This window comes from Monodon monoceros, unplaced genomic scaffold, assembly GCF_005190385.1.
Source record: "Monodon monoceros isolate NGI ecotype Baffin Bay Population unplaced genomic scaffold, NGI_Narwhal_1 Super_Scaffold_16, whole genome shotgun sequence".
NCBI classification, from domain to species: Eukaryota; Metazoa; Chordata; class Mammalia; order Artiodactyla; family Monodontidae; genus Monodon; species Monodon monoceros.
In genome coordinates, this window is record NW_021703772.1 from 74,481,000 (window position 1) to 74,494,372 (window position 13,373).

At 38.9% G+C, this 13,373-nt stretch overlaps 1 protein-coding gene across 1 annotated transcript in view; it reads right to left on the reverse strand.

Annotated features, from left to right (window-relative positions):
* GPD2 (glycerol-3-phosphate dehydrogenase 2) overlaps positions 1 to 13,373 on the reverse strand; it is a 132,165-nt gene that overhangs the window by 74,918 nt on the left and 43,874 nt on the right. The window contains exon 3 of the mRNA XM_029225955.1: positions 2,773 to 2,944. Coding sequence (XP_029081788.1) covers positions 2,773 to 2,944 — 172 coding nt within the window. The remainder of the gene's footprint in view (positions 1 to 2,772; positions 2,945 to 13,373) is intronic.

The window sequence follows — 13,373 nt, forward strand, 5'->3', positions numbered from 1 at the left end:
ACACACACACACACACACACACACACACACACACACACACACACACAGAGATATCCTTTTCTAACCAGAGCAAAGCAACCCCTATTCCTATCACATTCTCTAAATCTTTTCTACATCCAAGTCCCTACTCCTATCCATAAGTAGCACATCTCACTTCTTTTTGAGTGTTTAAGAATAGCTCTTCAGAGTCACACAGACTCCCTCTTTTATGCCTTAGAATCTTTACACTTTGTATTCGTCCCTGAGAAATGTCTCTTCTTGCCCTGCCAAAGCTAAGATACATCTTTGATATCCCATGCCGCGTATTTTCCCGAGAGCTTGTTCCACATGCAGCCTTCTATTATTTGCATGTTAAGGCTCTCCTCTGAGCCTACAGAAATATTCAGATGGCTCCTATCTTAAAACGAAAAGAAAGAAGAAACAATTCCTGCACATATTGCCTCCCTTATTCATATCCTACTACACCAGCAAGTTACGTCCTTTCTGTTTTATTTGTCTCTAGATCTCTTAAAAGTTTAGCCCCTGCTTCTTCCTTATTGCCTATCCTTTCCTCATCACAAATGCTCTTCACTGTCTCAGAGGGCCTGTTCAGTAAAGTCCAAAGGCCTTTCCCCGGTATCCCAGGCCCAGCCCTGCCTTTGCACTTCTCTCATATCCTCCCCAGCACAGCCTGGGTGATCCCAACTGAAACACGGGCTGTTTCCCACACACACTGTTCCTCTCACATGCTCCCTCAGATTGGCACACTTCCAGCAAGCAATGTTTGCCTACTAAAATTCTACCCGTGCTAAATAGCAGCTTGCTTTCTCCAGACCATTCTATGCAGATATAACAATGCCCCCAAGCCTCCTGAAAGGCACATATTCTCTATAGGGTAACTCAGTTTACTACAGAACTACAGAACTTGGAGCAACCTAAGGGTGGAGCCTGGATCAAACATCTTTGTATTCTCATGTAGTACTTTGAATATTGCCATGCATAAAGCAGGCACTCAGCCAATATTTGTTGAAATGAAAGAAAAAGAACTGCTGTATACTTCAGTACATAGCATGAACATAAGTGGAGATAGCAAGAAATATTTTTCTGAACCCTACTGGAGAAACGATCCTCTTGGACATAGAAAATTGTCATCTGGTAACTTCTAAGCCCTGGGGTAGTCCCAGGACAGCTGGGGCAGTCCCAAACGAGACCTCCCATTACACTGCCTGTGTCTTCTCTTGACACTCTCTTTCCCAGGACTCCAGGGAAGAGTGTTGAATTCAAACACCTTGAGGTAACTTCAACTCTTCTTTCCATCTGACTTAGTATGTCCCAGGATAATGCAGCTTAAATGATAAACTATGGATGGAGACAAAATTATACAAATATTAGGGTGTGCCAGGAAACTGAGTATGTTCCAGGACTTATTATTGTGAATTTACCATTATTGGAATTGACAGAAAGGACCTAGGCTGTGATGTCTACATGCATCAAAACTCAAGTGGGGGTCCTGTGCAATCACAGTAAATCTAGTGTACTTTTTGGCTTATGTGTGCCTAATCTCACGAAATTTATTTCATTTCTGTAAAACTAAAATCTACCAGATATGCAAAGTAACTAAGTCTAGGGTGGGTGTGGTAGTAACTTAATCTGAGAAAAATTATTCCATGTAATAAACTATTACCACTGAATATGAAACTGCAATGAATACTGAACCTTATATAGTAACTAAAATAATTTGGAGTCAAAATTCCTTGCAGCAGTACCCAGTCCAATTTGATATATCTAAAAATAATCACAAAGGATTATTTCTCCGGGACAATTGGTTCTAAAAGTCTTTTGCCTTCATGTTATTAATGGCAGCTATAATACTATCTACAATTTACTGAGTTTCTACTTTGTGTGACAAGCACTGTTTTAAATCCTCTTCATGATTATGCATTTAATCCTCATAACAATCATTAACGGAAGATATTTCTTTCCTTATTTGAAAGATGAGGGACCTTAGAGAAATTAAGTAACTTGCTTAAGTGTATGTGCATGTGTGTGTGTATGCACATACATACATCTTGATAAAGCAGCTCAGCCATGATATGTACTCAGATTTCTTTGATTCCAAGCTCCACACTAATAACCACAGGCAAAAGAAGCAAATCATTAAACATATCATATGTAAGAGCCTTGGTGTTCCATACTAAAATTTCTTTCTTTATATATCCTGTTGCCATTTTGAAAGAACTTCTCATAATATCTTTCCTGAAGCTGACTAATAGAGTGAGACAGAACTACAGGTTAGCAAGTCTTTTCCATTATTCAGTCACCTGAACTAGAGTTTCCCAAACTGTAGTCTGTATTTCATTGGAAGAGATTATTTTAATAGAGAAACAAAAAGAATTATTTTAATAGATTAATTCATTTTAATAAATCTTTTTATTAAAGATAAATCACTGACATAAATGTGATTTTAGGTGATACACAAATAATTTTATTTCACATAAATGTACTTTACTGTGTATAAAAAAAACTAACCAGAACATCAAATCAATGAATTCACAGGAATATAAAGTTTTCTTTTTAAATAAATTCATTTCAGTGTAAAAGACAAACTATACTTCATTTCAAAATTGTGCAAGTACCTACATTTTAACAACGGGAAGGTGCTTCACAAAGAATGGAAAATTAAGCAATGCAACAGAAACGTGACTTCCCAGCACGGAGCGCACACTGTGTGTTTATATCAGAAGGACAGATGAAACCTTTACCTGTGTTACATCCACCCACACCAGGACTCACCTCTGGTGACTGCATCTAGGGCACAGCCACTTCCTGTTGCTCCTCCTCCAATGACAAGTACATCGAATTCAGACGTGTTTTTCAAAGTCAGTATCTGAGCTTCTCTGGAAGGAGGCTCCCTGTTAACAGGTTCTGAGACGTAGTCTGCTGCTTCAACAAAGGCCAGGTTCACCTGAGGTAAAAGACCATTTTCAAATGTTTGTCTGGAATGCCAATTTAATACATTTTACAATGTACTAAAAAAAGATTTGTAATGGAGATAAGGATAACCAGAGCTAGACCGGAGTCTACAGTCCACATGGAGTGAGTGATAGAACCAACTGCCTTGGAGAAAAAAAAAGTCCTTAAAATTCTGTGGGTTTGTTTTTTTTTTTCCATGAATCATAACAATTTAACCGTGGAACACCTGGTTTCAGATTCAATATCTCAACTGATCGTTTTGGTTTCATATACAACCAAGTTCAATTAATTCCCACACTGTACAGCAATTCCCGAATACCTTGTCTAAGACAATTTATAGGAGAACATAAGGAAATGTTTTACCCGGTAGCAGCCATTCATTCAGATAACATTTAAAAGTGTGGAAAGGAGGAGGAAAAAGCACTTTATGCCTTTCCGCAATTTCTTACAAGTATATGTTCTTCATTCTTTAATTCCCCTGACAAAAATATATTCTTGAGTTTGGGGATCTATAAGTTAAAGTCAGTACAATTAAAAAGAATCTGTTCACAACAGACATTATTATCCAGTTTAAAATCAGCTCTGGCCAATGGGAATAATATTATATAAAGATTTTAGTCAGAGGCTTCCCCATTCAACGTTTTAACAGAAAATTATAGATTTTATATATTTAATACACGCTATTTCAATTTGTGAAAGCTTTAACAATAATATAATTAAAGCCAGCCATAGTCCCCTAAATGATAATGACCTTCCTTATTTCTAGTTCTTTCATTAGAATATAAGTTATCATCCTAAATCAAAAATGATGCTAGTCTTTATATTAACAAAAGTAGTAAGTCAGAGTCAAAAGCTTAGAAAAACAGATATGTATCTGTTTTTTCTCCAAAATGCGAATACCAGGTTCGTTCACTATACTGAACAGTGCTGGTCACTGTTGCTCTAACAGTTAGTATTCCACAGATATGTGGCTTCTATTTTCTTTTCTTTAAATCACAGCATCAGCACAATCCACAGGGGCAGCGTTCTTCCCATTCTGCTGAAGGGCCATGTATGAAGCTCTGAACCACAAGGCCAAGCTTCTTCCAGAAAAGGTGGTCTTAGCTCTGACCAAGAGATTGTTCTGATAAGTGATTTTTTATTCATTTAAATAAAATAGACCAAAGTGCTCCTTATAATTGGATTTCTATTTAAAAAAAAACTTAAAAGCCATAGAGCACATTGAAAGAAACCTGGATTAGAATCAGAGGGTCCTGGCTTATATCTTAGCACTTGTGTTTACTAGTAAAGGGATTTTTGACCGATTATCTCTCTGGCTTTGGTTTCTTCACTTGCAACGTGGGATGAAACCCCTGTGATGTCTCTATCTCTTTAACTTTGGGTTACTATCAGTAAGGGAATAATGATATGAAAGTAGGTAGTAAACTATTAATTACACCAAAGAGGAGTTGTATTATTGTTAAATAATTTGATTCCTTAATAGCAGGGAACAGGAAACTTTCAAAACATATTTTACTAAGTATCATAAATACAAAACGTTATAATCTGGTACCATAATTTTTCAGACTATTAATTCAGATTCCAAACCACAAAAATCTTGCGCTTCCTTATATAACTCCTCCTAATTGTCTGCTAATAACCATTTCCCCATGTTCATATTTACATGCATTTAAGGTAACAAGCTAAATAAATGTAACTGGCTAGGTGCTGTGGAGAATATAAGACGCCTTTCAGTCATGGTCTTTGTTTTCCATCATCTAAGGAGAAGAATGAAAAAAACCACACACACACACACACACACACACACACACACACACACACACACGGTAAACACATACAAGAACAAATGCCAAAATAGAGGAAAAAAAAAAAAAGCACCAAGCTATGACCATTCAGATTAGAGAGGGAGAGTCTTTCATCTGAGGCTTTCAACTGGGCCATGACAGATGGATAAGACTTGAACATGAGACTGACAAGTGACTAAACGCCAGAGCATTTTCACACATCAAAAGAATTGTGCTGACATTTGCTGCTTGGTAAGTTCTCTAGAAATAGTTGAAAATAAATGTAAGGACGGTACTATGGTAGAGTTCATTAGAACTTGGCAATACTAACAGACCCCACTCTACTCTGCTCACAGGTTGCAACCATGGAGATTAAACTCAGCAGAACCTCTTCTTCAGCAAGTACACCAGATCTGATGGGCATTTCTCATGCCTTTTGTGCATCTCTCCACTGACTATGCTGTTTCTCCTGCCCTCATCCCCTGCCTCATACTTCTCATCGGTACGCTCTAACCTGTCTCATCCTAACAAACAGTAAAAAATGTCTCTTACCTATGTTTCTAACAATCAGCCTGAAAATTCTTGAAGTAACTGTATACCCTTGCTTTTCTACTGCCTCACCTCCTATTCACTCCCCAACTCAAGTTTAATATGGATTTTCACATACACCAGCACCACCACCATGACCAGACCACCAACACTGACCAATGTCCACTATGCTGCCAAACCCAGTGAGCCTTTTTCATCCTTCATTTCAGTTGTCATCTCAGCACATTCACTCACCTCAGCATCTGGAAGATGTCAGTCTGAAATGACGACCTCTCTCTCTCTCTGTCTCTGTCTCTGTCTCTCTCTCTCTCCCTCCAGCCTCTTGAACTCACTCTCTAGTTTCCTTTGGATGTTTGTCTGCTGTCCAACATTAATCACTGAGGTTCCTCTTGAGTCTGTCCTATTCACTCTTCTCAGATGACTAAAAACTCTCTCTAGGGAACATCATCTTCCCCCATATTATCAGATATCTTTCATACCACCCTGACCCTCAATTATGCTCCCCTATTCCAGAACCTGGATATCAAACTTCCTACTTCATTTCGATGTCTCACATTATCTCAAAATTCTACTGATAACTTTATCTCCCCAAACCTTTTTCCCTATAAATTTTCCTCATTTCAGTGAAGGTACCATTATATATCTAGTTGCTTGTGTCACTCTCTTAAGTCTCCTATCTGGTCAGTCATTGAGTTCTATAAATTCCACCACCTAAAAAAATTCTCACATCTAGTCACATCATCTTCACTGCCTTTCAAGTCCAGGTATCTTCCCTTTCCTCTATATTAAAATAATATCCTCCTACAGGTCTTCACACAGTTACCATTCGTTCTTCCAAGTCATTCTCCATACTGAAGCTGGGGTAATCACGTAAAAACCCAAATAATGTCATTTCCACGTGTAAAACCCTTCAAGAGCTTTTGACCTAATACAACATAAAGGTAAGCATCTTTAGTTTCTAAGATGCGTCATAGTTTTTCAGAGTAGCTTAAATCTAACAAAGAAATGGACAATACCAAGTGCTGGTGGTGATACAACACAATTGGAACTCTCCTATATTGCTGATGGAAATGCAAAATAATCCAGCCATTTTGGAAAACAATTTGAGAGTTTCTAATAAAGGTGAACACACACTTACCATACAGTGCCGCCCCCCAGGTGATTTACTCAAGAGAAATCAAAACCTGTGTTCACACAAAAACCTGTAGGCAAATATTTACAGTGGCTTTATTTATAATTGCCAAAAATTATTAAAAACTCGAACATCCTTCAACTGGTGAATGACTAAACAAACTCTCGTGTGTCCATGCACTGGAATAATAATTGGCAATAAAAAGAACAAATTACTGATAGTCACAACAACATGAATGGATCTCAAAAGCATCATGCTAAGTCACAGGTTGAAAAATTATGGCTTTCCACCCAAAACTGGCTGCTACCTATTTTAATAAAGTTTTATTGCAACACAGCCACACCCAATCATTCATGCCTAGTACACGACTGCAGTAGCAGAGAGGAGTAGTTGCAACAGAGAAGGTATGGTCTGCAAGCCTAAAACATGTACTGCCGGGCCCTTTAGAGAAAAGTTTGCCAATCCCTGTGCTAAGTGAGAGAAGAAAGACTCAGAAGTCTACATAGGGCATGATTCCATTTACATGATGTTCTGCAAAAGCAAAAGTATATGGTCAGAAAACAGATCAGTGATGGTCAGTGTCTGGAGATGTGGTGGGGAGGAATGACCACAGAGAACATGAGAGCTTTTGAGGATGATAGAAATGTTCTATATCTTGACTGTGGTGGTGGTTATATGACCATATGCTCTTGTCAAAACTCACAGAACTGTACGTTATAAAGGGTGAATTTTACTGCATGTAAATTACACCCCAAATCATACCTCAATAAACTTGACTTAAAAAATAATAAGGGGCTTCCCTGGTGGCGCAGTGGTTGAGAGTCTGCCTGCCGGTGCAGGGGACATGGGTTCGAGCCCTGGTCTGGGAAGATCCCACATGCTGCGGAGCAACTAGGCCCGTGAGCCACAACTGCTGAGCCTGCGCGACTGGAGCTTGTGCTCCGCAACAAGAGAGGCCACGACAGTGAGAGGCCCGAGCACCGCGATGAAGAGTGGCCCCCACTTGCCGCAACTAGAGAAAGCCCACGCACAGAAACGAAGACCCAACACAGACAATCAATCAATCAATCAATCAATAGAAATACTGTAGAATTATTTTAAAAATAATAATAAGTAACCATATACACAGCAATTACGTGCCAGGCATTATTATTAGGGTTTTACTTTTTTCACTCACTTGATCCTCACAATGACTCTATGAGTTAGGTACTACTATGATTTCCATTTTACAGAAGGAGTAACTGAGACACAGAAGTTAAGCACTTGGCCTGTGATTATACAGCTGGTATATGGTAGAGCTAGGAATTGAACTTATGCAGCCTGGTGACACAGACTAAGTTTTACATCACTACAACATACTGATTCTATGTATAATTTGAGAAAAATTAAGAAATAGACTAAATCGTTATAATAGGATGAGATATCACCAGTTATCAAATGCAGGAAGTTTGGGGGGTTTTTGTGGTATGGTTCTGTCGTGGGGGTTTTGCTGAGCAATCCTTCCCAAAATATATATTTTTAAATATACGGCACTATTGAGGGTAATTTATTTAATTTCTGACACTACATTTAAAACAACACTTTATTTTTGTTTATTTTTTTCATAAAAGCTGGAAAGTGTTGCAACTGAGAAGCTAAGCACAAGTTTATTTTAGAGGCAGTAAACACAGCCTAAGGCCCTCCTTATAATTATGACAAGAGAAAGACTCATTTGTGCTTCATATGGCTTTGAGTCACAGAAACACATCTGCACTCTACCTTCCCTAGAATATGTCGATTGAGGAGAAATAAAAGAAAAGCAGTAGGAATAAAACAGTAGTGGTAAGTAACAGCACGCTTTAAGAAAGGGGACCTTTGTGCTCCAAATCTTCCCAGGCCTGCTAATCAAACTTCGCAGACAAATTAATCAAGGCAGTTGATTAAACAGGAATCTGGACTGATCCAGAGATTCTGGGAGAAGGCTTGGAAAGGCAATATGCCCTAAGTCACCTAAGAAGACACCTCACACACCACTGCACTCCCTCATCCAGTGGAGGCCCTCAAGGATTCTACAGACTGGAGGACAAAACAAAAAGATAAAGAGGAAATTATAATATTGCTTAACAGGTGGATTAAAGATAGAGAAGAAGCTATAAGAGCCATGGGAGGCATGAGCCAGACCTGAGAAGGTTTCCTGGAAACCACAGCTAAATCAGGTCAAGAAAGACTAATAGGCATTAGCTGGGTGAAAATGCCAGGAAAGGAAGTTGGCACAGCATGTGCTAAAACCAGAAGTCATTGTAGTGAATTGGTCAGCATACTACTTTCTTAAAAACGTGAGTTACACATCCAATATTTAAAAATTGTTCTCCATATCTGTGAGTCTATTTCTGTTTTGTAACATTTGTTCACGTTTTTCAGATTTCACATATAACTAAAAATATAGAGTATTTGTCTTTATCTGACGGATTTCAATTAGCATAATACCCTCCAGGTCTATCCATGTTGTCACAAATGGGAAGATTTCACTCTTGTTTTATGGCTAATATTCACTGCATATATGTACCACATCTTCTTTATCTATTCCTCTGTCAGTGGACACGGGTTGCTTCCATATTTGCCTATTGTAAATAACGCAGCAATGAACACTGGGGTGCATGTATCTTATTGAATTAATGTTTTTATTTTCTTCAGGTAAATACCCAGGTCACCAGCGGGGAGAGGGTGGGAGGATGGGAGAAATAGGTAAAGGGAATAAAGAGGTACAAACTACCAGTTATAAGATAAATAAGTCACAGGGATGTAATGTACACCACAGGGAATGTAGTCATTAATACTATACTAACTTTGGTGCATAATCTATAAAAATATCAAATCACTATGTTGTACACCTGGAACTAATATAACATTGTGAGTTAACTATACTTCAACTTAAAAAATAATATAAATAAGTACCATAAATTGCTATATTTCACATAAAAATTAGGATTTCTATCTGATATCTGCTGAAACTGAACAGTAGCTGCTGCCCTTAGGCAGGGCTGTGCACCCTTGTTAGCCCAGGATTCCCACTCACTGGCTTCACACTTTTATCATCCCAGCCTGGCCCCTGCAGGCATATAAGTTTGCTAAGCCTGGACTAAAGACAGGACAAGTCCAGCACTATCAGATTCAGGATCTATTACCTAATTCAGCCACTGACGTCAGAAGAAAGGAGAGCCCAAGACACAAAGCAAACTGCCTTGTGCCTAGCATAAGTGCAAGCACAGATCCAAAACAAAAAATTCTTTTCTTGGTAGAATTAGGAGAATACCTAATATTTAATATTACTTTGATGTTGTTATTTCTGATTATATTTAATTATCGTGAGCTGTGGGGAAGTAGGTGGGGTTTTTTTAACTTGTAAGCAAAGGTTCCTCTACATTTTAAAAACATAAAATTCCTCCAGCATTCTGAGAGCAAACATATGGCTTTTGTCAAGAGACTGGCACATAGAACACCTATACAGAACTGAAAGCGAGTTCATAATCTTTGAGAGTTTACATCCCAGAGAACAAAATGGGATTCAGAATGAGATCAGTTTTACTATGTCTGTACACCATTAGACTTGCAAATTTAAAAAAATATATATCCTAGACATTTGCAACTTCAGGTGAGACCGAAAACAAGATCTAATAATTAGTGTCTATTTCTGAAAGAAATGCATACTTAAAGACCGCATGCAATTAACAACCAGGTTGTCCTGTAATCATGTAGAGTAATAATTGGAGAATAACGTAGGGTTTCATGCAAATCACTTCTTACTGCAACTATCACTCTCTCTCTCTCTCTTTCTCTCTCTCATTATGTGGTTGAATCATATATATTGATAATGGATTCATTAGATTTAAGGGGAATGGCTTCATGTTTTCTTTTCACTGAAAAATACCATATTTCCATATTCCTGGAAAGGAAATGCAATAAGCATCTCCTTAGAATGAATCCTAAGATGTTTTAATGACCTTTCACCTCCTGAATCACTTTGATTCTAAACAATGGTGTTTCTTCTTATACTTACAGGACAGTAAGCAACATTTCTCAATATAAACGTACTGGGTGAGGGATTCATGATTACTCAGTAGGAAGACTGGCTAATAGGTGGACCGTCATCTCCACTGGGGACCAGACAAGAGAAAATAAAACAAGTCCATCTCTCTAGGGTGGCTGAGAAACGAGCTCTAGCTCACCTTGAAGGTGCTATCGCGCCTTTAAGTGGTTGTGATTCCTTTAAGAAATCGCAAGGAAGCTCTTTTAATACCAATCACAACATAGCCAAATCATTAAATTATACAACTTTTTTATAGCTGAAAAATAGGGAAAACCCTTTGGCTTTGTCTGAACCTACTTCAAATAAAATCACATAACTACGTGATCTGAGGTTTGAGGGATACGTTTTACCAGTTTTCAAATAAGTATTTTAAAGACATAGAATATGTGTTTGGAGGTGTCTGAACTTGATATTGCTCTTCTATTCCAATAGTGTGCTGAGAATGAAAGGATCTAGAGAGGGAGCCTGAGAGCAGGGAGTGCAGAGAGGGAAGAAGAGCTGCTGCTAGCCCACACAATAACAAGTCAGGTCCCTTGGGTCTTACCATGACACCGAAGTGGGGCTTCCCTGGTGGCGCAGTGGTTGAGAATCTGCCTGCTAATGCTAGGGGACACAGGTTCGAGCCCTGGTCTGGGAGGATCCCACATGCCGCGGAGCAACTAGGCCCGTGGGCCACAACTACTGAGCCTGCGCGTCTGGAGCCCGCGCTCCGCAACAAGAGAGGCAGCGATAGTGAGAGGCCCACACACTGCGATGAAGAGTGGCCCCCACTTGCCACAACTAGAGAAAGCCCGCGCACAGAAACGAAGACCCAACACAGCAAAAATAAATAATAATTTTAAAAAAAAGGAGGGAGTCATCCTTTGACCAGTGAGGAAACGGAGTTTTGTTATTCTTTGGGCAAGTAACTGAGAGAATCAGAATCTGATCCCTAGTTTGACTCCAAATCCCATGTCCTCAGCTCTGCTAGGTTATCTTTCCCTGTATGTGTGGGTTACCTAGGGCTCTAGGTCCACCCGCCTTGCAGGCACCAGCGTTGCAGGGAACAGCTGATGGCAGCCAGTGGAATCAGAAGTCTGAGAGAACCTGCTTTGCCCATGGCCAGACACCCCAGGCAGTGACACCGAGGGTTCCACGAAATAGCACTTTTCCTTAAAAACCTCCCTAACACATACATTTGGAAATGGATACAGAACTGAAATGGGACTCACTTTCCCCCCCACATCCCTCTCAGGTGAATAAAATGCTGACCCAATGAGCCAAAGGACCATTTCCAAGTTTCTCAATCCAGATGGCCCTTGGCTGCATTTTAATTTTAAGTTCAAAATAGTTTGGGGTATAATTTGTGATGCACGTTTTCCATTTCTCGGTGAATTATTTCATCAAATATATACACATTTATAATTTTTCTAGTTTATACCCACAAGCATATAATTGGATCTCAGAACTTCTTTGTTGAAAAATCACAAATTTTGAAATAAAGCATGTAAAATTATTTTGCCTAACATTGTCTAACATCTTAATGCATCTATTTTCTTAATTTGCAAGCTCTACCAAAAGGGGGCCTACCTAGCATTAACACAATGTAACTATTAAGCTGGAGAGGGAAGCTAGTAGACTTTTCCCAAAGCATTTCTAGAAAGTTTCCTCAGTCCCACAATATCCCTAAAAAGTTTCTTAAGGAGGCCTTAAAATGGATAAATAGTTGAAAGTGAAATGCAAAGTCAAATCAAAATGAATGTCAATGTTGCTCAGTTAGCAACAGCCTACAAGCTCACCAGCTGTCAACGCTAATCATAGCTCAGTCGTTGACTCACTGTGTGACCTATCGCAGTACAGTTAACCTCGCGGATTTTGTATGCCAGCAATAAAATAGCATCACAAACTCCTCGAAGGCCTGATGTGAGTTATAACTCAAAGATATTGCCATGGCCCCACTTTGGGAGCGAAGTGTTAAATAAAAACCAAAATTATAAGGAAAATGATAGGATGCACTTCAAAGAACATTTCCAGCTCTGTCTGCATAATTTCAGTACTTTCATGAAACAAGCCTCTGAGAAACGGTTAACCATATAGAGTTAGTTTCAACTCGCCTTATGGAAAATACAATGTGTTCAGAATCTTCATCGAGCTTTAGATATCAGACACAGCCCCAACATATTTAGTTGTGTTTTTAGGAGAAAAACAATTCTTCCAGGAATCTAGGCACAGGGTTCTAAACAAGAGAAGAAAATACAAGTCTTTGGTATAAACTCTAACAATAAAACTGTTATCCAAAAAATGCAGCTTATTTGTCAAACTGATTAGAAATTAAAGTCAGGACACAGATTTAATGGCTGGATGCTTAAAACTTTTTCTCTTCTTCCAGAGAACACTGCTGGATCACACTTCCCACCCTCCCTTACAGCTGGCTAGAAATGATCCAGTGGGTCAAAAAGCTATAAAACATGGAGAAGCCCCAAGATTTGCAATTCCCATACTTTGTATACAGTCCAGAATCTTCCTCTGACGGGTTAGACCCCATCATAAATAGAAAAATAAATCCATAGAGATAAAGCTCCAAAAGGACAGATAATCAAATGCAAGCCCCAGCAAACCATGGTGCAGAGACATTTTTTCCTTCACGTTTAACGTAATGCTGAGGCTGACAGCTCTCTAAGCAGGCAGGTGAACCTTGAAGCCTAGTTTTCAACCACTAGTCCTTTCTCCTCCTAAATATACATTCTTCATGTGGTCTCTAACACTCCAGTTCCCACCTAAACATTAAAATCAACAGAAATGAAGACTGTTTGAGAACAGTTCCTGTTACAGCACGTTTATAAGATGTTTTTAAGAGAAATGTTGTTTATGAACCTATGAAAAATGCCTCTGGAGATGTAAGACTGTTTAC